Source organism: Lynx canadensis, chromosome D3 (assembly GCF_007474595.2).
Source record: "Lynx canadensis isolate LIC74 chromosome D3, mLynCan4.pri.v2, whole genome shotgun sequence".
Classification (NCBI taxonomy): domain Eukaryota; kingdom Metazoa; phylum Chordata; class Mammalia; order Carnivora; family Felidae; genus Lynx; species Lynx canadensis.
Genome location: NC_044314.2, coordinates 92582115 through 92609433, shown reverse-complemented (window position 1 = coordinate 92609433; position 27319 = coordinate 92582115). Strand labels below are relative to the sequence as shown.

The 27319-nt window shown below is 64.4% G+C and overlaps 1 protein-coding gene across 3 annotated transcripts; it reads right to left on the bottom strand.

Annotated features, from left to right (window-relative positions):
• Positions 1-1089: 1089 nt before the first annotated feature.
• ULK1 (unc-51 like autophagy activating kinase 1) lies at positions 1090-22749 on the bottom strand. Of its 3 annotated transcripts, XM_030335673.1 has the most exons (28): positions 22624-22749; positions 22160-22252; positions 22035-22076; positions 13993-14025; positions 13627-13663; positions 12769-12942; positions 12606-12679; positions 12291-12392; positions 11354-11412; positions 11190-11272; positions 10892-10942; positions 10547-10635; positions 9712-9865; positions 8878-8938; positions 8653-8742; positions 7978-8100; positions 7093-7241; positions 6892-6978; positions 6304-6572; positions 5601-5794; positions 5197-5306; positions 4958-5101; positions 4386-4579; positions 4131-4303; positions 3910-4028; positions 3531-3688; positions 2707-2842; positions 1090-2626 (listed from the first exon to the last, which is right to left on the bottom strand). In XM_030335673.1, the coding sequence occupies exons 1-28, from the start codon at positions 22732-22734 to the stop codon at positions 2571-2573; spliced, it is 3165 nt and encodes a 1054-aa protein (XP_030191533.1). In that variant the 5' UTR covers positions 22735-22749; the 3' UTR covers positions 1090-2570. The 3 variants fall into 3 exon arrangements, with proteins under 3 accessions (XP_030191533.1, XP_030191534.1, XP_030191535.1); XM_030335674.1 differs by lacking the exon at positions 22035-22076; XM_030335675.1 differs by lacking the exons at positions 13993-14025; positions 22035-22076; positions 22160-22252; positions 22624-22749 and adding an exon at positions 13803-13974.
• Between the last annotated feature and the right edge of the window lie 4570 nt (positions 22750-27319).

Genomic DNA, 27319 nt, shown 5'->3' with positions numbered 1-27319 from the left:
AACGGAGTAACATTCAGAGCTAGAAGGAAGTGAGCCATGAAGACGTGAAGAAACTTTCAACGTGCATTACTAAATGGAAGAAACCAGTCCGAAAAGGCTGCAGGCTATATGATTTCAACTCTAGGACATTCTAGAAAACTCAAAACTATGGCAGCAGTGAAATGACCCGGTTTGCCGGGGCTGGGGGGAGGGAATGGGCAGAACAGAGGGTCAGGGGGCAGTGAGGCTGCTCTGTGTGATGCCGTGATGGTGGATACACATCATCGTTCATCTGTCCGACCCACAGACGGACGGCAGCAAGTGGGCCCTAACGTGTACTATGGCCCCAGGGAGATGGCGTGTGTCCTCGTAGGTCCACATGTCCCCCACCCACCCAAGGTGTGGACAATCAGAGAAACGGAGGGAGGGCTGGTGGGGAGTGTGGGCACTCTGAAGTCTAATTTAGCAACAAAACGCCATGACTGTCCTAATCCCCTGGGCGTTCCTTCCTGTTACTAACATACCAGGAGCCCCACAGAGCGGATGGCTCCCGCCAGCCCGCCCCCTTCCCCACCAGCACCGCAGGGTCTGCAGGGAGCCTCCGGGGCCCGGGCCTCCAGGCCCCACCTTCTGCTGCCTCTGACACCACCTCCCCACAAGCTTTCATGTCTTATTGCGGTTAGCCTTTTCGGTAATGAGGTATTTTTAAGTCACAAGAACAGCTGTAGCTTTAAAAATGCAATCCTAAGAGCGGCCCATCGAGCACATGAAATGATGCCGAAGGTCACCAGCCGTAAAGGAAAAGCAACCAACCACAGCACGGCCGGAATCAGAGCGCTGGAGAGGGAGCAGTCCAGCGCTGGTTCCCCTCACAACCCGCACCGCCTCCCGGACCCCCTCAGGGACGAGGACAGGCGGCCCTGGTGCCCCGGGGGATGGACACGGCCTCAAACTCACATCTGCACACCTGAGCCCTGGGGGTCTGTGCCCCAGGCTAAGCCCAGCAGCCAGCACATGCAGGGCCAGACTCCTGTGCTACTGAAGGCCACCCGGAACGCGGTGTGTGACAACACTAGAGATGGTGACAAATCAACCGTCAGCCACACCCACTCAATTCCAAAGGTTTATTTCCTTAAATCGGTATTACACAATTTAATGCAAATGGGGGGGGGGGTCACACAAAACTCCTTTTAAAGTAGACCAAGAGTCAGGTGCTGTCTCGTAAAGAACAGGATCCGCTGGCAGCCCGCGTGGGCACCCACGAGTCCCCTCCCGTGGCACCAGCGTCCCGGTGGCCTGGGTCTCGGCCGACCATAAAGCAATAAATACGAACACGTTCCGTGCAGCGAGGAACAAGTCGCGGGGCTGGTTCTAAGTCCAAGCACAGTGGCAATATTTCAAGTATTGCAAAGAAAGAAACACAAAGATGTCTGTGTCTTGATGTAAGACATTAAACCCCTCACCCAGGGTGCCTGGACTCCGGCAGGCTTCCTCTGCCCTCTCCAGGATATAGACGAGGGGGGCGAGGCAGGGCGGGGCAGGCCAGGAAGACCCCCGGGCTCCCCAGGGGCAGCCAGGACCCAGCCTGGGGTGGGGGTGGGGGAGCTCCACACACGACTTTGGCATCAAAACCCACCGTGAAAGCTGGATGGGAGACTTTGCACAAAACAGCCCCTGGTCAGGCGGGGCGGGGACGGCGGGGGCGGGGCAGGGCGGGGGAGGGGCCCACCGTGACAGACACCTCCTACCTCCACCCACGTGTGTGCGCCCAATACCAGGGCCCACCCGTCCTGCCCCACCCTTCCAAAACAAACTACAAATTGTCTTCTTCTGTTAAAAAAAAAGAGCTGCAGAAAAATAAGACACATTTCAGGAGTAAAGTGGAATAGACTTCAACGTCTGTCCTGGGTTCAGAAAGCTTGGTGCTTCGTACTGTCTGTCCCTACAAGAACATTTAAATAAGAGGTCTGTGTCTCCCCGAGAGGGTCCCGGCAGCAGGCACAGCGCACACGCTCGCACACGCTCGCACGACTATGTATATATGTATATATGTATATAGGTATATACACACGCCCCGCAGCAACACGCGGGACTTGGCGGGCAGTCCTGCTCCAGGGCCGCCTGCATAAAGTGCTCCGTGATTCACAAAGCTGGGTGGGTGGTCTTGGGGAAGGAGGGGGACCAGGGGGCCGCACCTTTTCCTGGGTAGAGCGGTCTCGGGGCCTCTGCTCATCCTCCGCGCGGCGGCGGGCATCGGGGCCGCCCGGCGGTCCGGCCACACGCGCCCCCCGCTGCCAGCGAGGCGGCCGAGGGAAGTCGTGACTGCTGGCCGGGAGAGCTCTGCCAACCTGCGAGGCGGGGGCCCCGGCCTGGACCGGGGTTGCCCGGGGCCTTCCCAGCACGCCGAAGCCCACCGCGGCAGAGCTCAGGATGCGGACGCGCAACTCGAGGCCTGGCTCTGCGGGAGCCCCCGACCTTCTCCCGACGCCAGCGAGCAGCACCGAGGCCGCAGGCTTGTCCCTTCAAGCCCGGCCAGCTGGCCGCCCCCAAGCCTGTGGGATCGGCAGATCCGGCCCCTCGGCACCCCGCAGTCAGGCACAGATGCCGGTCAGCAGTGCGGACAGCCTCCGCTCGATGCACAGCTTGCCTGTGGCGAGGGAGACACCGTCAGGGGACCCGAGCTGCCCACCTCTCCCCGCCCCTCCGGGGCTGGCCTGCGGCACTCACACTTGGCAACGCTCTCCACGTCTGCCTGGTCGGCGAGGAGGTGCTGCAGCCCCTCCATGAGCAGCAGAGCCTTGTGGTAGCGCTGGACGCAGTCCTCCCGACGGTGGAACATCTCGTCCAGGGCGGCCGACTGCACCTGCTCCGGGGAAGCGGGGGGCTCAGCCCAGCTGCCCTGGCAGCCCCGCACCGGGCCCGGCGGTCCCCAGGACCATCTGGCACACACATCGGGGGCATGCCGTGAGGGCTGCTGGTGCCACTCGGAGGCCCAGACGGGCCCGCGTAGCCCTGCGCCACCAGCCGGCCAACACCGCCCCAAGTAGGCCGGCGCTGGCGGGCAGGGCGCCCCCTTGGCAGGCGTGCTCACTACTGCCTGCGATGGCCTAACTCACCAGCGGTCACCGCTAGGGAGGGGGAGGCCGACTTCCCCAGACCTTTGTTCAGGCTGCGCGCTTAGGCTACACAAACGCGTTCTCGCGGGAACCGCCGCCTCCTCGGAGCCCGTTCTTTGGAGGCAGAAAGACCCCAAAGCCGCGGAAGCACAGAAGGCCCAGGCTCCCGCGGCTGCCCGCAGCGGCTTCTCCCGGAGAACACTCACCCACCAAGAAGCTTGAGAACCAGGCCTCTGGCTTCACAGTTGGGGAAACGGAGTCGCTCTCGCAGAGGGGTGTGGCCAGGGATGCCCCCTGGGCTGCGGAGCCCCGGCACTGGGGCCAAAAGCCAGGCGGGCTCCCGGTGCCAGACCGGGCCCGGAGGGCACCAGCCCAGCACCGACTCATGCCCCACCCCGGCCCCCACGCTGCCGTCGCCCGCCCCACCCGCCCTACCGTCTGCACCGCGTGGCTGAAGATGAGCTTCTCGGCAGTGACGCTCTGGATGCGGTCCAGGAGCCGCTGCTTGTCCAGGAAAAAGCGTTGCAGGCGCAGGCTCAGGCCTTGGCAGGACACCACGCTGGCCTTGTACAGCTCATTGAGCTTCCGCACCACTGTGGGCAGGCGGGGGGACGGGCACCGCCCCCGTCAGCTCAGGCCACCCCCGGGACTGCCGTCGTCCCACCTCCCCGCCCCTCCCTGGGACCACCCGCCCCCCGCCCCCGCTGCTCCCAGGTGACCCCCTCCCACCCACCTCCACCTGGCCTCTCCGTCCAGGCATTTCCCCGGCCCCCCCGCACCCTCACATGCCCAGTCTCTGGCCTCCAGCACTGACCCTGCTTCACGGTGGACGACAGGCACAGCTTGCCGGCCCGGATCTGGTCGATGGCGGTCTGCAGGCCCGAGGACAGCAGCTCGGCCACCTTCAGGTAGAGCACCAGCTGTTCCGCGAAGCTGGAGGGCGGCACCCGCGTCAGGCGGCTCGGGCTCGGAGACCCCGGCCCCCAGGCCGCCTCCCCCGCTCCCCCAACCCCAGGCCCCGCCAGGCACACCCACCCCCACTCCCGGCTCAGCAGGCTGATCTGGTCGGCCACCACGCTCTCCTGCAGCTGGAAGTCGGGGCCCCCGGCCGCCTCGCCGGCGCTGCCCCGCAGGGCCGCGATCTCCAGGACGTGCTGGACGAAGACGAGAGTGAAGCGCAGGCCGTGCAGGATCTCGGTGTGCTCTTGCTGGGGGGAAGCGGGCAGCTAAGTGGGGGCTGCGACCCACCCCGGCCCCGCCGTCCGTGGGCCTGCCGCACGCGGGGCTCACCTCCATCAGCGTCTCCTCGGGGAGGTCGGGGGCCTCGAAGGTCACGGCCCCCTCCAGGTTGGCGGTGACGGGATCGGCAAAGCTGCGGCAGTGGCCGGGGGCCGGGACCTCCGGGGCCACCTCGCTGCAGGCTCCAGGAGCCAGGTGACGGGCAGAGGAGGAGCCGGCTGAACCCAGGGAGCCGGAGGAGCCCACTGTGGGGACAGGGCCCCAGCTGTGACACTCGCACATGCAGGACGCGCTCCCCACACAACTCGCCTCCAGACCCCTCCCCAACCCCGACTGGGCGCCCCTCCCTCCGGCTGCTGGCCTCAGTTCACATTCGGGAACTCCGTCCACCCTGGCTCCTGCCCCTGCTGCAGGCGGGTCCCCCCCAGTCCAGGAGCCAGAGCTGGGGGCGTCTGCGTGGCCCGGGGCTCGTGCGCCCAGAGCGCCGCAGAGGCGGGTGCTGTGGGCATTATCCCTGCCCCTCGTGTGAGGATGTCAGAGCCTCAGGCTTCCCGACCCATCCCGACCCATCCGCGTGGACCACTCACCCCCTGCAGCCTGGAGGCTCACCACGCGGTCCTCACCTGAGAACATCCTGGCACGGGGGCCCTGGGGCGGTGTGGTCCCACTGGGGGGCGAGCCCACGGTAAACACCACGGGAGATGGGCTGCTGGCGCCCCCAGCACGGGCTCCGGGGTGCAGGGTCCCTCCGAAGCCGGCAGAGGGCGCTGCAGGAGAGAAGCCGCGCTCGGGGCCCTGCTGCCGGCGCCCTGCCTCCACCCCCACCCCCACCCCCACGGCGGGGCAGCCCCCGCCCACCCACCGATCTCCATAGGCTTCTCCTGCAGGCTGTCCGTGCTCCCCGAGTCAGGGACCTGGGTCCCGAACGCAGCCTTAAGGAGCAGATCGGTGAGGCGCCCGGTACTGAGGGACCTGCGGGGTGAGCAGCGGGGATGAGCCGGCCTGTGGGTCCTTGCCCAGGCAGGGCCTGAGCGCAGCCTGCCGCATCCAGACCGCAGGCAGCACTGGTGGCACGTATGCTGGCCCTGCGGTCTTCTACCCACCCTGGAGCAGGCAGCGTCCCCCACCGGACGGACGCGCACGGTGAGACTCAGAAAGGGTCACGGGGGAAGCGGTGCAGAGCAGGCCGCTCCCCACACACAGGCCTACTCGGGCCTCTCCTCCCTCCCCGGAGAGAACGCGACGGCGGGAGTCCCTGCCGCACACCTGCCGAAGGGGCTCTTGGTGTCCTCGGGGGGCCGCAAGCCAGGGCCCAGCTGCTGCCCCTGGAACGGTCCGGCCTCTGACAGATCGGGCAGCGTCCGGTTCCGAGGCGGTGTCACGACTACGCCCTGCCGGGCCAGGAGCGTCAGCAGGTTCTGGGAGCTGGGGGTCTTGGGGAAGTCGAAGGCAGGCACAGCCTAGGAGGCGCAGACAGGGTGCAGAGAAGGGCCGCCGTGAAGGCATCAGCGGCCCAGAACCCACGCGGCCTCCACCCCCAGGTCTGCGCCGCAGACACAAGACCGGCACGTGCGGGAGGAAGCGCAATACCCTCTACGCACGTGCACGCGCACGTCCCTAGGACCCCCCCCCCCCCCCGTGGCCGCGCCTCCACGCACGCGCACGCCCCTAGGACCGCCGCCGTGCCTCCAGGGCCTGGCCGCACCTCACAGAGGAGGGAACTACGGCAAGGGCTGAGGAGACTAGTTTGCCCAGGGCAGTCCTGGAGCACGTGTGGCACCTTTCACATTTCTGGGCCCAAAGCTCCCCGTTCCCAGGCCCCGTCCCCTGGGAACCCTGCCAGGCAGGGCGCTGGCGGCCTGTGCAGGTGCACGGGAAGAGGTCCTCAGTACAGAGCCACCCTCTGAGGTCTTCCCGGGACCGGCCCCTCCCCGCCTCCCTGTCCCCACCGAGCTCCCGGCCCCATTACCTTGGTGGGGGAGCCCAGGATGGGGGGCAAGGGGTTCCGCTGCAGGAAGTCAGGCAGCTTGGGCGAGCCTCGCAGGGGCCGGCAGGACTGCAGCACATGGGACGGCTGCGGGGGGCTGGACTGGGGGTGGCCAAACGCGGCCCCCAGCGGGTCCGTGGGGGGCTTGGGCAACTTAGGGCGGACAACGTGCAGGTCAGACAGGTTGGGAGCGCTGTGCAGGCGGCAGCCCAGCCCGGCAGCGTGGGGAGAGTGCTCGGGCACAGAGGAGCCTGGGACAGGACAGGACAGGACCCGGTCACTGCCACGTGGGGGCCACCCAGCCGGGCACACGCCACCACCAGGCAGAAGCGTGTACGTGAGGCCCTCAATCTTAACTATCCCCTCCACCCTCCCCGCTCCGACGGTGCACAAGGCAGACTGTGTGGTGGACGCAGAGGCTGAATCCCCGAGTGCACCCGTACGGTCTCCAGGCTTGAGCTTGAGATGGCGAAAACCGTCTGGCGGGGCTCCCGCCTTCCCCTAACTGTAAGAAGGGAGGCAGCCCTCGCCGGCTCTGCCCTCCTGCCCCGGGGCCAGGGCCGCACCTACCTGGACGAGGGGATCTCCCGCCCCGCATCTCGGGTGCCTGTGGGGAGGGCGCCCCGCTCCAGCCCGGCCGCTCGGGGATGATTCCAGCTTGAGGAGAGAGGGATCACCAGGGTCACGCCGGCCAGTCTCCCCACCGCCCCCCCAGCCCGGGGAGATGCCCAGGCCCGCTTCAGGATCCTCCGCCAGGGCGCCCAGGTTCACCTTGTGGAGATGGTGTGTAGGGCCGGCCCCCGCCCAGGGAAAGCTTTCTGGCCAGGGCAGCTCCGTGCTCGGCGTGGGACGGGGGCGACGGACTGGCCCGGGCAAAGCCCAGGGGGCTGGTGCTGCCCGACCTGCGGATGGCAGAGGACCTGGGGGCACGAGCAGGCATGAGGTGAGGCCCCCAGCCACGTGCAGCGAGGGTCACGGCCAGGCCAGATGGCTCGTCCTCCTCCACTCAAAAAACGGGCCTCACCAGGAGCCTTCGGGAGGACTGGGCCCCTCACCCTCCTGCCTACAGCGATAACTAGGGAGTAGAGACCCCGTGTTTCCTGGGGGCATCCTCACGCCTGAGGTCACAGTCCCTGCCAGGACGACACTGGCCCACAGGGCCTTCTGGGAATTACAAAAGAAAGGCCTCCTCCTGTTGTGCTGACTGGAGTTAGTGAGAAATCAATATCGGGTCTTGTAGGGGCACCTGGGTGGCTCGGTCGGTTGAGTATCCAACTCTCGATTTCGGCTCAGGCCACGATCCCAGGGCCGTGAGACCGAGCCCCAAGTCGGGCTCTGCACTGAGCAGATACTGGGATTCTCACTCTCTCTCCCTCTGGTCCTCTCTCCTCCTCACCTACGGGCTCCATCTCGGTCTTTCTAAGACAAAACACGATAGTGATATCTGCCAGAAAGCTGTCCCAATAAATGTAGGATCTCTGCATGTCCACAATGTAAATTGTGACGGTGAGAGTCACACAGTGCACAGCCTGCACACCTGTGCATGTGAGACAACCCTGTAGTGGGATCCTTACTATAGCGCCGTAGGGCATGCCTTGCCGCTAGGGGGAGCCCCTGTAATCACAGAGGTGGGTGGTGAGGGGTGACTAGACTCACCGTGCGGTCTGGTACTGGGTGGGTGACTGCAGGTTCTGCTCGATGCGCTGGTAATTATGCACCTGCGTGGGCACTGGGATGGGGACAGACACACCGCACCTGCTGCTGAACGCGCCGGCCCGGCTGTGGTAGGGAGAAGCAGGGGGGCGGTCGAGGGAGACAGTGCACCGGGTTGAACCCCAGGCTCAAACATCCTGGGGCAGAGGCCACCCGGGCCACCTGCTTCCCCACCTCTGCATGTGCCCAGCACTGCCACCATTCAGGCAGCAGGAACTGTTCACACCCCACCCCATGCACACTGTGCCCAAGGGGCTTCTGGATGGGACCAGCCACTGGGACATGTGGAAAAAGGCCAGGCAAAGGACAGTGAGGCTGGGCCTGCTCCCGACCTGGGCTCTAGGAACCCGAGCCCACCCAGCCCTGCAGGATGGGGACGGGGTGGTGGCCACACTGGTCCCTAGCAGTCCCCACAGCTCCCCGCTCCCGGGTCTACATCCCTCCGACCACAGCCCCGTCCCGTGGGCCACCACCCATGAGAAGCCCAGTGTCCTCGAGGCCCGAACTGAGACAAGACCTCCAGACTCAAGTGCTATCTACAAAGCCAGACCTGGGCTGGAGGCCCTAACCCTGCCTCTGGGCCACTCCCAACACTGTACCACCCCAGCCTCTGCTCACCCGGAGGGGCTTGGAGAGCTGCTGCAGGGTGGGGAAGGAGAAGGGGTCCGGCCACGGCTCTCCGGGCCAGCCGAGGCCACCAGTGAGCTCCTAGTGGGGACAGAGCACATAGGCGGGACACACCTCAGGCCGACTGGACCCAGGCAGGGCAGAAGAACGACCGGCCGGAGCCAGCACGTCCGTGTCCCAAAACGGTTAGGGGGCAGCAAAGGGCAGGGGGCTTACCCACTACACATCAGGCTGTCTGGTGGGGGCTTGACTCCAGCCACCTCGGCCACCAGGTCACCTGCGGGTGGGAGACGGGGCAGGCTGGGCATCAGGACAAGTGTGCGTTCCACCCCCCCTGGGCCACCTCACCCACCCCGGCTCCCGGGTGACCCCACACTCAATTCCAGGGAGTGGCTGGAGGCTCCAGGAAGGGCGGCTTCGTGAGACAAAGTGGGGGAGGAAGCCGTGCTCCCAGGTCCCCCTGTGATGTGCACCGGGGACTCCCTCTCCCTGACTGGACCTCGGGGCTCTCGAGGGAGACCCTGGGTGCTCTGTGCATACCCCAGCCTTCAGCCAAGCCCAGGCCGGTCACCCCCGGCTCCCAGTCCGGGCCTAAGCCCTCCTCTGGCACCCTGGGTCCCGCACCTGCCCCATCAACCTCTCCAATGGTCCTCCTCGCCTTGCCCAACGTGGGCCCGTTGTCTGACTGACCCAAGTCATGAGATGGCCAAGGGCAGCAAAAGGAAGTGTCAACGTCCAGGGGCATGAGAGGACACCGGGACCCCCGGAGCGGGCTTAGGGAGGGGCCGGGCCTGTCCCAGAGGCCTGAGCCCTGCCCTGGCAGCTCCCTCCTGCGAGCAGGTGCTCTGCACGGCGGGTGGGGGGGAGGGCCGGGCCTGAGCACAGGCACTCGGTCCGCACCACCCACGGGTGACCGGCAGGACTTGGCGTGGACTCTCGCCTGGCTGACGCAGTACGGCTCCCAGAACCCACCCTGAGGGCCCACAGGCAGAGAAAGCGTCACGAGCACACGCACGCAAGCTCACAACGAAGCAAACCCTGGCCCCCGACCTGGAAACTGGGCCGGGACCATGACAAAGTCATCTGTGTCGCAGGACGAGTCCTTGCTGCTGCCGCCGGAGCCCCGGGAGCCGTGCAGGAAGCCAGCAGCGTCGGCCGGGGACGTCAGTGTCCTCTGTAGCGGCTGCTGCATGTCCCCGAGGGACTGGGGGTCAGAGGGGAGGCCACTGAGACCCGGCCCCAGGGCCCGGGTGGAAAAGGGGCTGCTGGGCGCCGAGGAAGGGGACGATCCGCTCTCCTCCCCAGGGGGCACCCCTTCTCCCATCGGTTTCTGAAACGCTGTGCCCCCAGCTGGCACGGAGCTCCTGGGGAGACCCCTGTTTCAGTGACACACAGCCCTGCCCCCGCTCCTCCACGGGCCCGCAAAGGCCTGAAAGGGAGGCCGTGCGCGCTCACTATCATGAAGCGTCGAACATCTGCCTCCGGCACGGCCCTGGCCCCCCAGCTCTGCGCACCCTCGCAGACCTCGCCCCGCCCCCGTGCCGAGGCACCGGGGAGTCCCCGGCGGTCCCCAGGACTCGAGGCCTCCCTGCCCCCGTTCCCGTGAGCGCACACCAGCGCTCACGGAGGCCCTGAGGAACACGGACCCACACCTAGCGGGTCAGCCTCTGGGACGTGAAGGCTGGGGGGGGGGAGCGGCTAAAAGGGGTTTTTGCCAGCTTCTCACGCTTCGACGTTTCATCATCAGAACGTGTCTGGCGCACCTTGTGTGAGCGGATCAGACAAAACCACAGAAATAAAGGCAAGCGTCCCGGCGCCGTTCTGACCCCGGTGGGACATCCACACGCCCCAAACCCCAGGGTCGGGCCCCCCGCGGCTGACTCACCGGGGGGGAGGCCAGGTGCGAGGTGGAGCTGCTGCTGGAGCTGCTGCCGGACCCGGAGCTCGGGTACGAGGGCACGGGCACGGGGGGGGCTGGCGAGGGCACAGGTCAGCGCGCGGGCACCGTCCCCACCTCTCCCTCCCCAGTCCGCCAAGGCCCGCCCAGCGGCAGCAGGTGCACAGCTACCAGCGCACTGAGCGGAACCCGCCGTCGCCCACCCAGAGGACCCGGGCACCGGCAAGGGCAGCCCCAGCTCCTATCCCTCTAAACCTGCCGCACGGAGTCGGCTGTGCGCGAGCCCCCCCCCCCCCACGGCCTTGGGGGCCCCCAGGCCCTCGGGGGACTCACACTTCTTCACAGTGGCACTGGCGTCAAGGAAAGGATGATGGAAGAACTCGTCTGCAGGAAGGAGGGTGGGTGAGTGAGGCGTGTGAGAGCCCTGGCCCCAGGGGCCCCCGGAGGAAAGACGGAACTCCGCGCCACCCGAGACTCCCTCTGGGACCCCGGTCCCGGCCGGCCCCCCACCCGCCCGGGGCTTTCCCGCAGCAAAACCGCGCTTTTCACGGCCCCGTGTTGCCGGGACAGGGACCGTGGGCATCCAGGAGCCCAGGGTGGGGGGCACACGGCCAGGAGGGCCCTCGCTCACCGAAGTCCATGCGGTCCTTATGATTGCGCTGCAACAGGGCCAGCAGTAGCTGCCTCAACGGGGCGGACGTCTCTCGGGGGATGCTACGGTGGGGCCGGGAGACAGCATGATGCGGCTGCCCACCTGGGGCGGGGGGGGGGGGGGGTGGAGGCGAGGGCACTTACGTGGGCACCAGGGTCTTGCTCCTCTCGTAGAAGAGGCGAAGGTCCTGGGGGCTGCTGGCCTGGGGGGGAGGGCAGCATGAGCATCTAGGCCCCCTGGGAGGTCCCCCGGCCAGAGTCGGGGCCCTGGTCCGAACACCACACGCCCTCCAGGCTTCCTGGGACGGGCTCCCCTCCTCCCCCATCCAGGCCGTGGACCACCGGGACCGCACGGGGAGTGTCAGGCGGGCCAGAAGCGAGGCGGCCAGGCCCCTGGTATGACTGGAGGTTTGCTTCTTGAAATTAACTACTCCGTGAGCCCCACCCTGGAAAGGACCCCAGAATAAGCCTTCCCCTCCCCACGGGCACTGTGTCCCATGGGGAGCGGCTGGCTGGCACGTATGTGGTCGTCTGTTTGCCCACTGCACACCACCGTGGTGCCAGGCACTGAGCCCAGGGCGAGCGTGCAGCCGAGAGCAAGAGAGCACCCCAGCTTCCCGGGGCTGATGGCGAGGGACCGGGAGGGGTGCGGGGAGCCAGCGGGCCAGCCTGGGTCACCGGGCACTCAAAGAAGGCTGAGGGGCAAGCTGGCAACAGCGAGAGCTGCCTGGTGGGCTCAGAGCCCCGAGCGCGCCCTCTGGAATCCCACCGCCGAGCAGGCTGCCGCTCACCAAACGCGGCGCCCAGCGCCCCGCGGCCTGACGCCAACGCGGTGCGTCGCGCCAGCACTGGCCCGGGCAGGGGGGCAGGGCACAAGACTCGGCCCAGACACACACGCGGGCACACGGACCACTCCGGAGCCCGCACGCTCCAGCCGCGGCCCTGACGTGACCGTGGCTGCGCTGCACTCTCGTGGGGGAAGGCTGCAGGGCAGTAGCCCTCGGCGGCCCAGCCGGGACCCAGAGGGGAACGCCGGGGTGCAAATCAGCAGCCGGCCCCGCCTGACCTGAGGCTCGCTCACCTGGAAGGGCGCCTTCCCCGTCAGGCACTGGTACACGATGGTGCCGATGCTCCACAGGTCGGCCTTCCCGTCGTAGTGCTGCGACATGATGACTTCGGGGGCCTGTGGGGTCAACGGTCCGGGTCGGCGCCGGGGGCAAGAAGAGGCGCGGCCACGCCTGGTGACCGGACCTGTGTGCCCCGACTGCCACGGGGGTGGTGGGAAACAGCGGCACAGCCGCTCAGGCCGCCACCCGAGGGGAGGCCACGGCCAGGGGAGGGAGCCCGGCCCCGCAGGGGCAGCAGGGGCAGCAGGGGCTGGCGGCGGCCCACCTACCATGTACATGGGGGAGCCGCAGAGCGTGGCCGCCATCATGTTGCTCTGCAGGTAGCGGGCGAAACCGAAGTCGGCTGCGGGGGAGGAGGGGCGCGTGAGCAGGGCGGCCGAAGCTCCCGGGCTCCCCGCGCGGCGCCCCGGGCCCCGCCGGCCCCGGCCTCACCGATCTTGACGCGGATGTTGTTGGGGTTGGCGCGGCGCCCGCCGGGGTTAGACAGCAGGATGTTCTGGGGTTTCAGGTCGCGGTGGATGATGCCCTTGCTGTGGAGCAGGCGCATGGCGCCCGCGATCTGCTGCAGGAAGAGCCTGATGGTGTCCTCGCTCAGCGTCCGCATGGCTGCAGGGAGAAGGGGGCGCGGCTCACCCAGGCGCCCAGGGGGCGGGGCTGCCCCCCCAACCCCAGCACAACGCACCCCTCCGGGCCCTCCAGGGCGGTCCGCAGTGACTCACCCGGGTGGGTCGGGCTCCCCGCCTCCAGGGGGCTGGCCTCTTCTCCCCACTGGCCGCCCAGCCCCTCGGGGTCTCAGTGCCACCGCCCCACCCACCGCCAGGTGCTGCTGTCCTAATGCCCTTTCTCAGTTACCACTTGAGCCCCAGGGCCTGCCCTCCGGGGTGAGGGCGTGGGTGACGGCCTACCGCCCTGGGTGGGAAGCCAGGCCTTGCTGGGGGCCCTGCAGCCCAGCCGGCCGAGCGCTTCGGGGACCCTGTAGGGCCGGGGCGGGGGGGGGGGGGGGGGTCGTCGGAAGGCAACGCCTCCCCACAAACCACTTAGGGCCCCGTTCAAGAGGGGCTCTTCCAGACCGAATCTGTCCCGCGAGGCTGTTCCCGACGGCTCCGGCCCCGTCTGTGCCCCCAGCGGGGGCCCACCGCCCCTTCTGTCTTCCCCGGCAGGTGCCGCGGGGACCAGGGGACCCGCCACCTCCATCGAGCCCGGGGACCTCGCTCACATCAGGCCACCTCGCAGGCGAGGCCGGGGTGAGACGGGGCACGCGGCCCTCCCGGCCACGGGGCGTCCGCTCACCGTGTAGATAGTCCGCCAGGTCCCCGCCGTTACAGTACTGCAACACACCAGTGGCACAGCCCGGTCAGCGGCCCAGCCGGACCCTCCCCCCGCCCCGCCCGTCCTCCCCACCACCCTACACCCGCTCCCGTGCTGCCGGCCTCCTTCCTGGGCCAGGCGGCCCTCGCGATCCATACCGAAGAGGTCAGTGGAGGCGTTTTACCGCCCCTCAGGCACCTGCCAGGGCCGCCAGGGCTCCTGACGTAGTGGCCCTAAGCCTAAGCCCACAGACGTGCAAGCAGCTTCTAACCCCCAGGTGACAAGGTACAGGAGCCAGCAGGGTCCAGCCTCCCCGTCCTCACAGCAGGGCCTGCGGGAGGAACTCACCTCCATGACCAGGTAAACGGAATTGGCCATTTCCTGCAGGACACAGAAGAGGCGATGACAAGTGGAGGGGAGCACTCTCCACCCGGCCCCCCCCACCAGTCCCCCAGGAAGCTCGCCTCGGCCTCAGTGAGCCCCAGACGCCCGGCACCCAGGCCCTCAACACCAGCTGGGCTACACGCGAGAGGCCAGCGAGCACGGGCACAGCTGGCCTGCCGGGCCCCAGGGCCGCGGGGTTTCGATTCTGAGGTCATTGCACGTGGGCTTGAATGACAGCAGTGGCAGCCAACCAGAGCACTCCATGTGCCAAGTCTGGGCAGGAGGCTGGGGTCCGGGGAGAGGTGGGGGTGGGTGGGGGGACAACCTTCAACTGCCCAGGTCACTGTCAACATCAGGGTCAGGCCCAGCCCTGAGGTTTCAACAGGGCTCAGCTTGACGCCCTACCCAGCCAGTGAAGCACCCAGGTCCCGAGGAAGGACACAGCCAGGGTGCGAGGGCCTCGACTCACAAACCTCAGAAGCCACTCCCGATTCCAGCGTCAGAGACGCCAACACACGAGGTCGGCGCCAGCCCACTGAGCCCAGCACAGGCCGGCCTCCGGCTCAGCTCTCAGCCACCCGTGGCCTCGGGCGCCGCTGCCATCCTCAGCGGGGTCCACCCCCACGAGACCGAGGAGCCCAAGGCCCAGGCCAGCGCAGACGGCCCCCACCACCGACCCCAACAGCCGGCACCCACGGGGCCCCGTGCCACCAGCAGAGGCTTCGTCCGCAGGCAGGACGCCTCCACCTGGATGCAGCCACTGACATCCCCAAGTCACGGCCAAGTAACGAGGCCCCAGGAGCCAGGTCAGCCAAGCAGGCAGGCTCTTAACCTCTCTGCTGTCCCCAGACAGCCGTCCCCAGCTCTCCCCCAGGCCAGGGCTCTGCCAGCCAGCAGCAAGGCCCCCAGACCTCGGTGCCGGCACACCACTGGGCCCGGGGAGCCACAGCATAAACCCCTTCTCTGCTCCACACACAACCCCAACTTCCCACCCCCGCACCGTGCAGGGAGGCAAGTCTGTGACCCGGCAGAAGCCCTCCAAGCATTGTGGGGAGAGGCCCGAAGGGGTGCCGGGGAAGGGGCAGGGAAATGGCTCCAAGGACATTTCTAGTGGCCTCTGGGGGGGGGGGGGCACCTGACAACGATCCAGAGGCCTGACCTCCAGCAGTGGGCCACCACCCCCCACCCCTGCTCAGGTCCCAGGGATGCCCCCCACCCACGCTTGGTGGGGCAGTGGTCTCCTGGCTCGGCCCCCCTGTGGCCGGGTCGGGGCCTGAGCACAGACTCAAGGTGGGTACGGAGCAGAGACACAAGCTGCCGTCCTGGGTGACACCCCACGCTGAGGTCAGTACCCCCCAAACGAGAAGCCCCCCCAGAGCTGCAACGGAGGGCTGGGTGTCCAGGGCAAGGACAACCCGGGGGGACGGCTGGGTAGCAGGGCTGTACCCGCAGAGTGAGACCAACACTGAAGCCCCTCGGGACCTGTTCCAAGCACGCCCCACCCCTCGCTCCCAGGCCTGTCACTGGGGGGGCGGGGCTCTCCCCACAGGCAGGTCCTTCCAAGCCAGCTGCAGGGGAGAGATAACCCCGGGCAACTACAGGGAGTCTCAGGCACACACACGGGGCGGGACGGGACACGGAGACCAGGACGGAGGCAGCCAGGTGGGCAGGGACTGGCGGCCAGGAGGGGTGGGAAGCTTCCAGGCACAGGACCCTGCAGAGGGCAGAGGGAGGGGCTAGATGGCATCACTCAGGCCACCTGCTCCCTGCCTGCCATCACCCTGACCGCGGCCACCTCCGCTGCCTGCCGGGCGTGCTCCAGTTACTACTGACCAGTGAGCTCCGGGGACACCGTGAACACTCTGGTCTTGAGTAGCCCAGAGAAGCCAAGTGCCCTGCCCCGGGCCACACAGCAGAGCGGTAGAGCTGAGACTCAGGCCCAGGCCCCTTCAGCTCTCAGAACAGCCCGAAACTCACCCACCGACCGAGGACAGGCAGGGCCAAAGTGACGGGCAATACAGACACACAGCATCGGTTCCCCCCGGGTGTCCCCAGGGAGTGACCCACCAGGACTGGCAGGAATGCCAGGGCTATGCGGGAGCAGTAGGTGCAGACCCCTGGCCAGCCCACCTCCCCTCTCCAAATCTGGGAGTGCCCCAGAGCCTGCAACTACCTCCCCTGGAAAGAAGGTCCCCTCAGCAGAAGTCACAACGAGTCCACCCGGTGCCTGACACCCTAGGACACTGGCACAGGGCCTTGGCCCCACTCCCACCCTTCCCCACACCCCGGCCAGGGCAAGCGTCCAACTGTGATGGCAGGGGCCCTCCCTCCAAAGACCCTAACCCCCGGGCCCTGGGTCCCCTGGCCGCTGCTCACCCCAGGCATGCCCCATCCCCACGGGTCACAGCTTGCTTGTCGCCTCCCTGGAGGCCTCTTTTCCCAAGACCACTCTGAAGCCTTCCTGGGGCTCACGGAGCCTCAGGGAACAAGTCAGGGAGCGGCAGGCCAGAGTGAGGCCTAGGTTCCTCCTCCCCCTCTGATCTTTGTCCCTCTGCCCTTGGCCGGGAGTCGGCCTCATCCCCAGCGGGCCCTCCCAGGCAGGGGGCACAGAGGGCCGGTGGAGAGAGAGCACAGTAGGGCTGGGGCCCAGGGCGGGGCACCAAGCCAACCTCACCGTGGGGCATTCAGGCTCGGGTGACCCAGCCTGAATGTCGGGAGACATCAGAGTCTCCCACCACCCTGGGACAGACGACAGCTTCAGACCAGCCCCTTCCTGCTTCAATCTGTCCCCTCACCTGGGAGGTGGGCCCTCAGAGGCCTGTGACACCCTAACCGCACTGGATGGTACAGGCCGGGCCACTTCCCCAGCGAGGCCCAGAAGCACGCACAGGCCTGGAAGCTCGTTCTCGGCCTGCCTCTGGGCCAACACCAAGCCAGGTCCCAGGAGAGCCCGGCGGCACGGTCGCTGGCCCTGACAGGGACCAGGAGATGGTGCAGCCAGCAGGCTTCCCGGCCCCCGGGTGGGGCCCTTCTGCAGACAGGCTCCGTGCCCAGACCCCTGTCCAAGCCAGTCACTGCTGGGGGCCCGTCGGCGGGCCGGGAGGGGTCAGCGCCGCCTCAGTGGCCACAGCCGGCCTGCCCCTGTCCACCCAGCACAACCCAAACGGGCCTGGAGTCCCACTGCTGCTGGCCTCCACACAGGCTAAGTTTGGCTTTCCCCAGCTCCCTGGGGGTGAACAGAGACCACCTAGGCTCCAGGCACCAAGCCACCTCCTTGGGGTCAGTCTAGACTCGGGCCCCACACTTGAAAAGACTGGGAGCGCTGCCCGCGGCTCCAGATGACTGCCACATCCCAGAGACAGCTCACCTCCTGGGGAGGCAGGTGCGAATTACTGGCGTGTTCTCATCTTCAGGTTGGTTCTGGGAGACCCGTTATCCCGTTGATACAGAAATATAAACGTGGGGCCCCGGGGCCCGGGGGGAAGGGCTCCATCGGTTAAGGGTCCAACTTCAGCTCAGGTCATGAGCCGGTTCGAGAGTTCAAGCCCCACACCAGGCTCTCTGTCAGCACGGAGCGTACTTTAGATCCTCTCTCCCCCTTTCTCACTGCCCCTCCCCTGCAAATCTCTCTCTCTCTCCCCGGCCCCCCCCAAAAAAACCAAACTTGAAAAAAGAGAAAAGAAAGAAACATAAACGTGGCCAAGGCACGGGCCCGCCAGACCCCATGTCCACACCGGGTGCCCTCACTGCTCCGCGGCCACCTCCCGCCCTAGGCCAAGGCAGGTCCTGCCCACATCACAGCTCACCTGAGGGAAGGAAACAGGACACACAGGGGTCCCGCAACCCTGCCCCATGTGGCTGGGGTGGGCAGGGCTGAGCAGGACACTGAGTCCTGACTACCTCCCTGTGCAGTCCCAAAAAAGGGGGTGAGGGTCCCCAGCCTGAGGTGCAAGGGAGACGAAACAGAGCCCTCTCCCGCCCCTGCCAGGGTCCCACAGGCCCTGGAGCCAAGCCAGGCGTCCTGAGCAGCCTGGCACGGGCATCCAGGCACGTAGGAGGCCACCCCGCCATGGGGCGCTAAGGTGCTTTGCTTAATAGGATCCCAACTCCCTGCCTGGGCTGGGCCGGGTGGGTGGGCCGGCGCTGACCTAGTTACCTCCTCAGGGGCCAGCCGTCCCCGCTCAGGAAGGTGGTCAAAGCCCGGGGGAGCCAGAACAGAGCCGCCCCCGGGGTTCTGCCAGACAGCAACCAGAAGGGAAGGAGGCCCAGCCCCCCCTCCTTCCTCGGGGGAGCCTCCCCGGCTGCCCATTGTGTGCGGGCAGCTCCCTGGAGGCACCTGCCCCCCCTCCCTTCCTCCTGGCGCTGGGACCGCCCCCCACTCGGAAATGCCGGGGGACACTCAGGGCAGGGGGGCGTGAGCCGGCCCGATCCCCGGAGAACACCGAGTGAACACACACCGCTGGGGGCCACCAAGCCCTGGCCGCGGCACACCCAGTGAGCCCACGGACACGCCAAGCGTGTGCCAGCAGCAGCTGTGCTCCAGGGCACCGATCGGGCGGCTGGCCGTGGGATCCAGCGCAGCGCTGAGAGCACACAGGCAGAGAGGGGTCCCTGCGAACGGCAGGGCCACGGGGCCCACAGCAGGGAGAAGCTCGGGGGCCGGGTCCCTGGGGCCAGCACACTCTATCTCTTACCTCACCTAGGAGTCCCGCCCAATGCTGCATAAAGCATAATATCTGAGTTTCCTACAGCCCAGGATGTATTATGCTTCACAATTTTACGTTAAAAAAAAAAAATCGGTAAAACAGCAATAACACAAGTTTGCAAGCATTTCCAGAACTGCCCAGACCCTCAGGCCTACTCACAGGCCCTAACCTCGGGGGCTGATGCCAAGGGGCACCCACAAGGCCCGCACCCTGCCCCCGGGACCCTGGCGCCTCTCAGAGAGCAGAGGGCAAGGCTGAGGACTGGCAGTGTCCTGAAAGGCACTAAAGTAAAGCAGGACAGAGGTGCCTACCGGCCACACGTCAGCAGGAGGTGGGACGGCTGTCCGCAGCTGGGTGGCCTGGGTGAGTGAGTCACGTCCAGCTGTGGGAACCAGCCGCCTTGGGAGGGCAAGGCCTGTAGCCATCAGCCCTCCTCCTGGGGCATGCTTGGCAGGGCTGGTCCCGGCGGGCGGCACAGTCCTATATCCTGCCTCCTGCAACGGCCACCCTCCCCGGGCAAGAGCACGTCCAGATACCACAGATCACTCAGGTGCGGCCTCAATGGAAGGCCCCAGGCGCCGGGCTGCAGCTGCCTCTGCATGGTCAGCGGCGTCTCAGAACAGAGTACAGTCCAAAGCTCCCTCCCCCCCCACCCCACCCACATCAGCCTGACAAATGTCCCTATTCCATAAGGACCACAAACAAAACTACAACCTGAGAGAATGTAATCAATCACAAAAGGGCTCTCCTTAATATATAAAGAGCTCCTACAAATCAATATTCATATAGCACCTGTTATACAGCAGCCACAGATCTAGGCACCTGACGTAAATTGACCCAGGTTCTCATCACAACCATTCTACGACGCAGGTGTACTGGTATGTCCCATTTTACAGGTAACACTGAGACACCAAGAGGCTGACGAGCCTGCCCAAGCTAAGTCACACAAAGTACATCGAGGAGCTGGGCTCAGGGAAGGCAATATGGCTGGGGGCCGGCCGGTCGTTAAGCACAGTGCCATCCAACCTCAGTGATTAAAGGCCAACAGGGATCATGCGTGGGACAGGTGGTTTTCCTAATACACACGTCGGGCTGCTGAGCCTCACTCACGACAAGTGAAAAAACAAGGACATGTCATTTTCCACCAGGATGCAAGTCTGATAACCACCCCCCTGGCAAGGATGTGAGGAGACCGGCCCTTCTGAATGCAGCACCGTGTCCAGGCCCACCTCTGGGGACCGCAATCTGACAACTGTCCCAAACCAGAAGCACGTGTCCCCCATTACCCAGGGACTCCTGTCCAGGAACCCATGCTACAGATACACACGTGGCCGGGAGTGAGGGCAAGGCCAGTCTCTCCCACACTGCTGACATGTCAGAATCCCGGAAAAACACCCGTGCCCTCAGCTGGGGTTGGGCAAAGTCAGCCCTGCAATGTGGGGCGATCGTACCAATGTGACCGCAAGGAACACCCACGGACACAACTGGAACAGCAAGTGTGCACACAGATGCGAGCACAACGCCATCGTCTCTAACACAGCAAGAGATGGATGCCCAGAGGGGTTAAGATACTTGCCCAAGGACCCACAGCTAGTTTAAGGGGCAGAGCCAGGACTGAAGTAGGTCATCCAGCTTCAGCGTGTGAGCTTAGTTTAGGGTCAGTAACCTCGCAGGAGTTCAGGGGGAATTTTCTTGGGAGAAGGGTGTAATTCTCACACACATTGGGACACTGTGGAGTGACAAAGATCCTTCCCTGAGATACCCACAGACCGTGGACGCTGTGGTGGCACAGGGGCTTGTAAGAACGTGTTTCTGTCCCTGGAGAGATCCAGAAACAACCAGTATGGGCGGGGGGGGGGGGGGGGGGGGGCCTCCGGGGTAAGATGGGTGTCAACAGGGAAAGGGGTTACCTTTTTCCAAGTCCGCTTTATAATCTTTTTTTTAGCTAAGTTATCTATTACCTAGTTTTAAAAGCCCATTTTTTCTCGGGTCCCGTGTGTCTCAGCGGAGTCCACGGACTCAGACGGCCAGCCCACACCCTGGGGGTGAGGGCAGAGGCCAGGCCCCGGGGGGTGGGGGGGCCACACGGGCCTCCGAGCGAGCGCCTCCTCCAAGCAGGGGAGCTGACTCACTGCCAGCAAGAGAGGAAGAAGTGCTGCCCACAAGCAGGTGTGCGGTGCGGCGGGATGGGGAAGGAAGGAGGGCGGGGGCTCCAGGAGGGGGAGGACAGGGAAAGGTGTGAGGCGGAGAAGGCAGGGGGGCCGCTCTCCCGGCCCCAGGACACAGTGTCTCTGTGCCCAGTGCCCGGCTTCCAGGTACTTGCTGTCACACTGGACCCGTGCCCTGCCCGTCAACTCACGTCACGCCACAGCCCCCAAGGCCACGGCCCAGCTCTGAAGGGGGAGGGGGAGAGCAGGGGAGGAGGGAGGAGGCCACCAAAACACAGACAGCCGGGCTGGGAACTTCCCCTCAGCCAGGGGCTGGTCCCGTGGCCTCCGTAAACAGGTTTCAAAATCATTAGTCAGCACTTTGGCCCGCAGATCTGCGGCCTCAGGTTCCCCGTCCCCAAACTGGGTGTCCAGGGTCCTGGACGCTCGCCGAAGCGGGGCCCCACCTCGGGCCCTGGGGACCTGGGGGCGGTGAGGAAACCCGGCTGAGGCCTCCCGAGCCCGCTGGGCCTGACCGCCTCCCAGCCGCTGCTGCTCGGGCCTGGGCTGTCTGGCCCCAACTGCCAGCAAGAAGGAATCTCCCTCGGCCCCTCCCCTCCCCCAGCCTGACGCAGGAAGGGACTGGCCAATGCCCTGCCGCTGGAGCAATGTCAACAAACAACCAGCCGGCCCAGACAGGTGGGCCAGGCCGGCAGGACTGCCCTGCCCCGGGCCTGCCTACGCCGGGGACAGGACCCATGGTCAGGGCCACAGGGCCAGACAGCCCCTGAGGGCTGTGCAGTAGCTAGCCAGACCTCGGACAGTCAGAGTAACTCCAACGGGGGTGCTCCCTGGTGCCTGTGGCAGTCAGGCAGCCGGGGGCGGTGGGGCCCTCCCAACGTGCCCTGAGAAGCCCGGGCCCAGAACTGGGCCGAGAATGGAGAATCAAGTCTCCAGAGTCCTGGGCAGGCCAGACAGAGATGTATACACACAGGTGCTCAGCTCCTTCTCCCAACATGAGACACCGGACTAGAACCTTCCACCACTGACCAGGGTCTCCAGCACTTGGCTGGTCTAGGACCAGGCTGTGCCCAGGCCAGCCTGGGAGGGTAGCGTACCCCCTCCCCACCGAGAATGCAGCCTGGAGCCTTACCTGGAAGTCATACAAAGCCACGATGTTTTCATGTTTCAATTCCTAGGACAGAAACCCAAGTTTCTTATGACCAAGGCAGGCTCACCCAGCACCCTCTTCCCCTACCACTTCCAACACCCGCTCACCTTGAGGATCTTGATTTCCTTCCCCAGCAGTGTCTGGGACTTGGCCAGATTCTTCTTGTTGATGCACTTGACTGCGACCTCCAGGTCGTGCTTCTGAAAACCAAGCGTAAAGGTTCCTCAGGGGCCAGGAATCCCAGAACCCTAGAAGGCCACCCCCAGGCCAGGTAAGCACCTGGGGGGATTCCGGTGCCGCTGGCGAGGCCCCCGGTGTGGGATCGGAATGAGGTGTCCGGGAGATGTAAGGGCGAGGGAGCCCCGGATGTGGAGATGGGGATGAAGGGCCCGTGGAGTGGGGTGGGCATAAGAATCCGCGGGTCTGGGGCGGGGCCCGCGGGGCCCGGGGCGTGGGGCGGGGACAAGAGCGTCGCGGGGTGTGGGGCGGGGACGGGGGTCCCAGGTGTGCGGCAGGGAGGAGGGGTCTCCCCCTCGCCGGGCCTCGGACCGGGCCCGCCGGCGCCCCTCACCTCCCGGTGGCGCCCCTTGAAGACCACAGCGAAGGCGCCGTGCCCTATCAGGTCCTTGCGCGAGAACTCGAACTTGCCCACGGCCTCCAGGCCGCCGCGGCCGGGCTCCATGGCGCGGGCGGGCGGCTCAGGCGGCGGCGCGGGCCGGGGGCGGCGGGCGGGGGGCGCGCCCCATCGGGCAGGCCGGGCCCGCCTCCAGCCCCGCAGGCCGCTCGGGGGGGCGCTCGCAGCCCGGGCCGCTGATGAGGATCCCTCCCCGGCTCCGACTCGGGCTCGGATTCGGGGTCCGGCTCGGACTCCGGCGGGGAAACAAAAGAGCCGCGGCCGCCGGGCCTCTGAGCCTGAGACGCCGGCGCAGGCGCAGTGCGCTCCGAGAGGCGGAACACGGGGCGGGGCCTGGCGGGGCGGCCGCGCTCAGTGGGCTGCGGGACTGGGGGCGGGGCGGCGCCTTGTGGGGGCGGGGCCTGGCGGGGAGGCCGCGCTCAGTGGACGGTGGGGCGGGGCGGGACCTGGCGGGGGCGGGGCTTGAGCGGGCCCGGGGCGGAGCCAGCACTGGACTCGCCGCTTGGGGGGCTGCAGGGGGAACTTGGAAGGGGAAGGGAGACGGTGCCCTACGTCCCTCGCCAGCTGCCTCCTGTCTGCACAGGCACATTAATAGCTGGACGTGCCATGTGTAGCCCCAGGGCTAGGGGCTGCATTGAATAAATTCTTAGAGGGTCACCTGGCCGTTTCAGTCTGTAGAGCACGTGACTCTTGCTCTCAGGGTCATGAGTTCAAGCACCATGTTGGGCATAGAGCTTGAAAAATAATAAAAATGAAATAAAATTAGTAAAAAAAAAAAAGAAAAGACAAATTCTTAGATAAGGGCTGCTTTGCAGGTGATGCATTTTAAATCATATTGTTTCATAACAAATTGTCTGCCAAATGGAACCAAAACACAGGAAATCGGAGGGAAAGGTTAGATAAATCATTTCATGGGGATAATACACAGCAGATTCTCAGACACAGCGCTAAATATACGTGTACTTAGGTGTAAAGTGCTCCAAAGTTTGTAATTAACATGCAAAACAGTGAACTGGGCTATTAGTTGTCATTTTAGAAAATTGCTGGAAGGGGGTGTGTATACCAGACCACCACGTATGGACAACCACATATACGTACGTACCTGTACGTACCACATAGTGCTAGGTTACATATGCATGTATAATATATAGCATAGTGGCTAAGCCCTGGCTGACCATGAGCCAGTCTTTCCGTATGTATTCATTCATGTATTCCTTACAACGATTCCATGAGGTACTTGCTATTATAGCACCATTTTACAGATAAGAACATTGAGGCCCAGAGAAATTAGGTGATGTGCCCAAGCAGGGCAAAGAGCCAGATTCTCACACAGGAAACTGTTAACAGTGGCTGCTTCGGGAAGGGTCAAAGTGATGAGGGAGCATACGGCAAGCCGAGAGCAAGCAGGACCTAGCAACACCCGCCCCGCCCCCCTCAGGTGGGACCTGTGTGACAATCCTCTGGCACTCCTGGCTGTCCAAGGACAAAGGAAAGGACAGAAAACAAATGGTTAAACTGATAGCTTCTCCATCAGTTTACAAACATCTTAGTAATATCTGGAGAAAAGGGCCATCTTATCAATAGCCTAACATCCAGGAACTTAGTACTGTCTTAATGCTAATGCTTTGCTAGAAGGAAAACAGCCTTAGCTTGACAACAGCCAGGCCTCCAGTGATCTGTGGGTCTCCTTCAGCCTACGAAATCCCTTTTAAGAAACTTCCCCTTGACTTTTCCTCCCTCAGCTTCATAGGATGTAACCAGTCACCCCTCACAACCCCAGTGCAGCTCTTCCTGCCCACGGGTCCTGTCCCTGAGCTTTAATAAAATCACCTTTTTACACCAAAGACGTCTTCAGCACAGAGCCTGATACAGGACTCGAACTCACGAACCCTGAGATCAAGACCTGAGCCGAAGTCGGACACTCGACCCACTGGGCCACCCAGGCGACCGACACTAGGGTGAAATATTCTTATGCTCAGCGACTGCTTTTGTGAATGCAGAGTACCCACAACCCCCTCACTGCCCTCAGCCTGCAGTAATGGCCCTGGGTGGTTGCACCAGCCTGTGGATGCTTCCAACAGGCAGCCCCCCACCCCCACCCCCCGCTGCCTTCACAGAGCCACCCAGCAGCTATACTTCCTGCTCCCCTGGAAGGAATCCCGCTTAACATCTGGAAACCCTGGGCCTGCACCCAGGCCCTTCTCCAGGCCCCAGGACACACAGGTTCCTGACACTGGACTGCGGCCAGAGGCCACCAGAGCTGGGAGGGACAAGGGGTCTCCTGGCCAAGCCCCTTGTTTTTCAGTATGAGGTCAGCCACGGCACCCCTGGGGTCACTTTCCATTCCCTCCGTTGTCCAGGACCAACTGCGTTCGCCCAGGACCCCCAGAGCTGCCGGAGCAGAGTAAGAGGGCTTCAGGAGTGGGTGGAGATGGGGAGATAAGAGGGGTGATAATTGCACAAAAGGTCATGAAATTGCATCAGAGGAGAGTGTGAAGAATAGGCAGGACAGAGGGTGGGGACACAGGGTTGCCGGAGGGGGCTAGTCCCCGGGGCACGAGCCCAGCCCGCCCTGGGAAAGAGATTTTCCCGGAAGGACAGTGAAGTTAGGGGCCGGCTGGGGTGGGGGGAGGCTTTGCATTTGGAACAGGTTACTGAGCCCCCGAGGGGAGGCCCCCCAAGGCACCCAATTCCAGCTCCTCGGGCCCTGTTGGTCACCTCCAGGTTCCTCCCTTCTCTCATCGTCGGTGCGCATACCCTCATTATTCAGATTCCTTATCTGCAAATCTGTGCACTCACTACCTTTTGCTGCGACCTCCAGATCAGAACTCACAAGGTTTCCTGGGCGTACATTCCCAGCTGAGGGTGAGTGAGCAGGCACCCTGACCCTCCGTCCGGGGCGGCCCTCTCCTAGCAAAGGGTCCGAACGAGATCTATGTGGGCTGCCTGTAGGCAACACTATAGGAACTGGCTCTCACAGCCACAGTGACCCTCGGGGGTAGGTTTGATCCCTATTCCCACTCACCTCAGGGAGGAGAAACTGAGGGCCAGAGAAGTGAAGTGACTCACCCCATGTCACACAGCTACGCGGCCGCTCGAGGATTTAAACCCGCACCCCCGGGGCGCCTGGGTGGCGCAGTCGGTTAAGCGTCCGACTTCAGCCAGGTCACGATCTCGCGGTCCGTGAGTTCGAGCCCCGCGTCAGGCTCTGGGCTGATGGCTCGGGGCCTGGAGCCTGTTTCCGATTCTGTGTCTCCCTCTCTCTCTGCCCCTCCCCCGTTCATGCTCTGTCTCTCTCTGTCCCAAAAATAAATAAACGTTGAAAAAAAAAAAATTAAAAAAAAAAAAAACCCGCACCCCCTCTGGCTCCTGCAGCGCATCCGTCTCCAAAGCAAGGACTCGGTCCTGTCCACCTCTGCCCTCCAGTGTTCTGCCCGAGACCCAGCAAACAGTAAGGAAACTTTATGTCTTTATTTTATTTTTTTCAGTTGATTTATTTATTTTGAGAGAGAGAGAGAGGGAGAGGCAGAAAGGGGGAGAGAGAGAATCCCAAGCGGGCTCAGCACTGTCAGCACAGAGCCCAACGTGGGGCTCGAACTCGTGAACCATAAGATCAGGACCTGAGCCGAAGTCGGAAGCCTAGCAGACTGAGCCACCCAGGTGCCCCGGTCTGTGAATATTTTATTTTATTTTTTAAAAATGCTTATGTATTTAATTTGAGAGAGAGAGAGAGAGAGAGAGAGTGAGACAGAGAGCGTGAGTGGGGGAGGGGCAGAGAGAGAGAGAGAGAGGGAGAGAGAGAATCCCAAGCAGGCTCCGTGCTGTCAGTGCAGAGCCCGACGTGGGGCTCGAACTGATGAACTGGGAGATCAGGACCTGAGCTGAGATCAAGAGCTGTATACTTAACGGACCGAGCCACCAGGAGCCCCAGCAGTGAGGAAACTTTAAAAGGAAGTTGAACGAAGTTTAAGACTGATCCCAAGAAAGACCCCCTCGCTCAACGTACAGAAACACTCCACCTTCCGCGGAGATGACACCCACCCAGACAGGGCTCTAGTGCCGCCGTCACCTCCCACAAGAGGAAGGGCGAGTGGCTGTCATTTCAAAGGACCTGGAGGTGGGTCCCCAGGGCCTTACGGCGCGAGCGAGAGTGAGGAGGGGTCTGCGATCAGTCTGTGATGTCTGGCGCGGACGCTGGGGTGTGGGGTGGTCCGTGTGCCCTAAAACACATGGAAGTCCGCATTCTCGTGTCACTGTGACTCCCAGGGTGTCGCATGTAATTTTCAAAAAGTTAAAAACTCTCCTAGAAATATGGACAAATCAGGGACTGGAGGTGTATTTAATTCAGTAAGGAAGGGCCCAGCAGGCCGGTAAAGATGGTTGCTGGATGGGGGCGCCTGGGTGGCTCAGTCGGTTAAGTGTCCCTCAGCTCAGGTCATGATCTCACGGTTTGTGGGTTCGAGCCCCACGTCGGGCTCTGTGCTGACAGCTCAGAGCCTGGAGCCTGCTTGGGAGTCTCTCTCTCCCTCTCTCTCTGCCCCTCCTCTGCTCATGCTCTCTCTCTCTCTCTCTCTCTCTCTCTCTCTCAAAAATAAATAAATAAACATTAAAAACAGGAAACAAACATAACTTG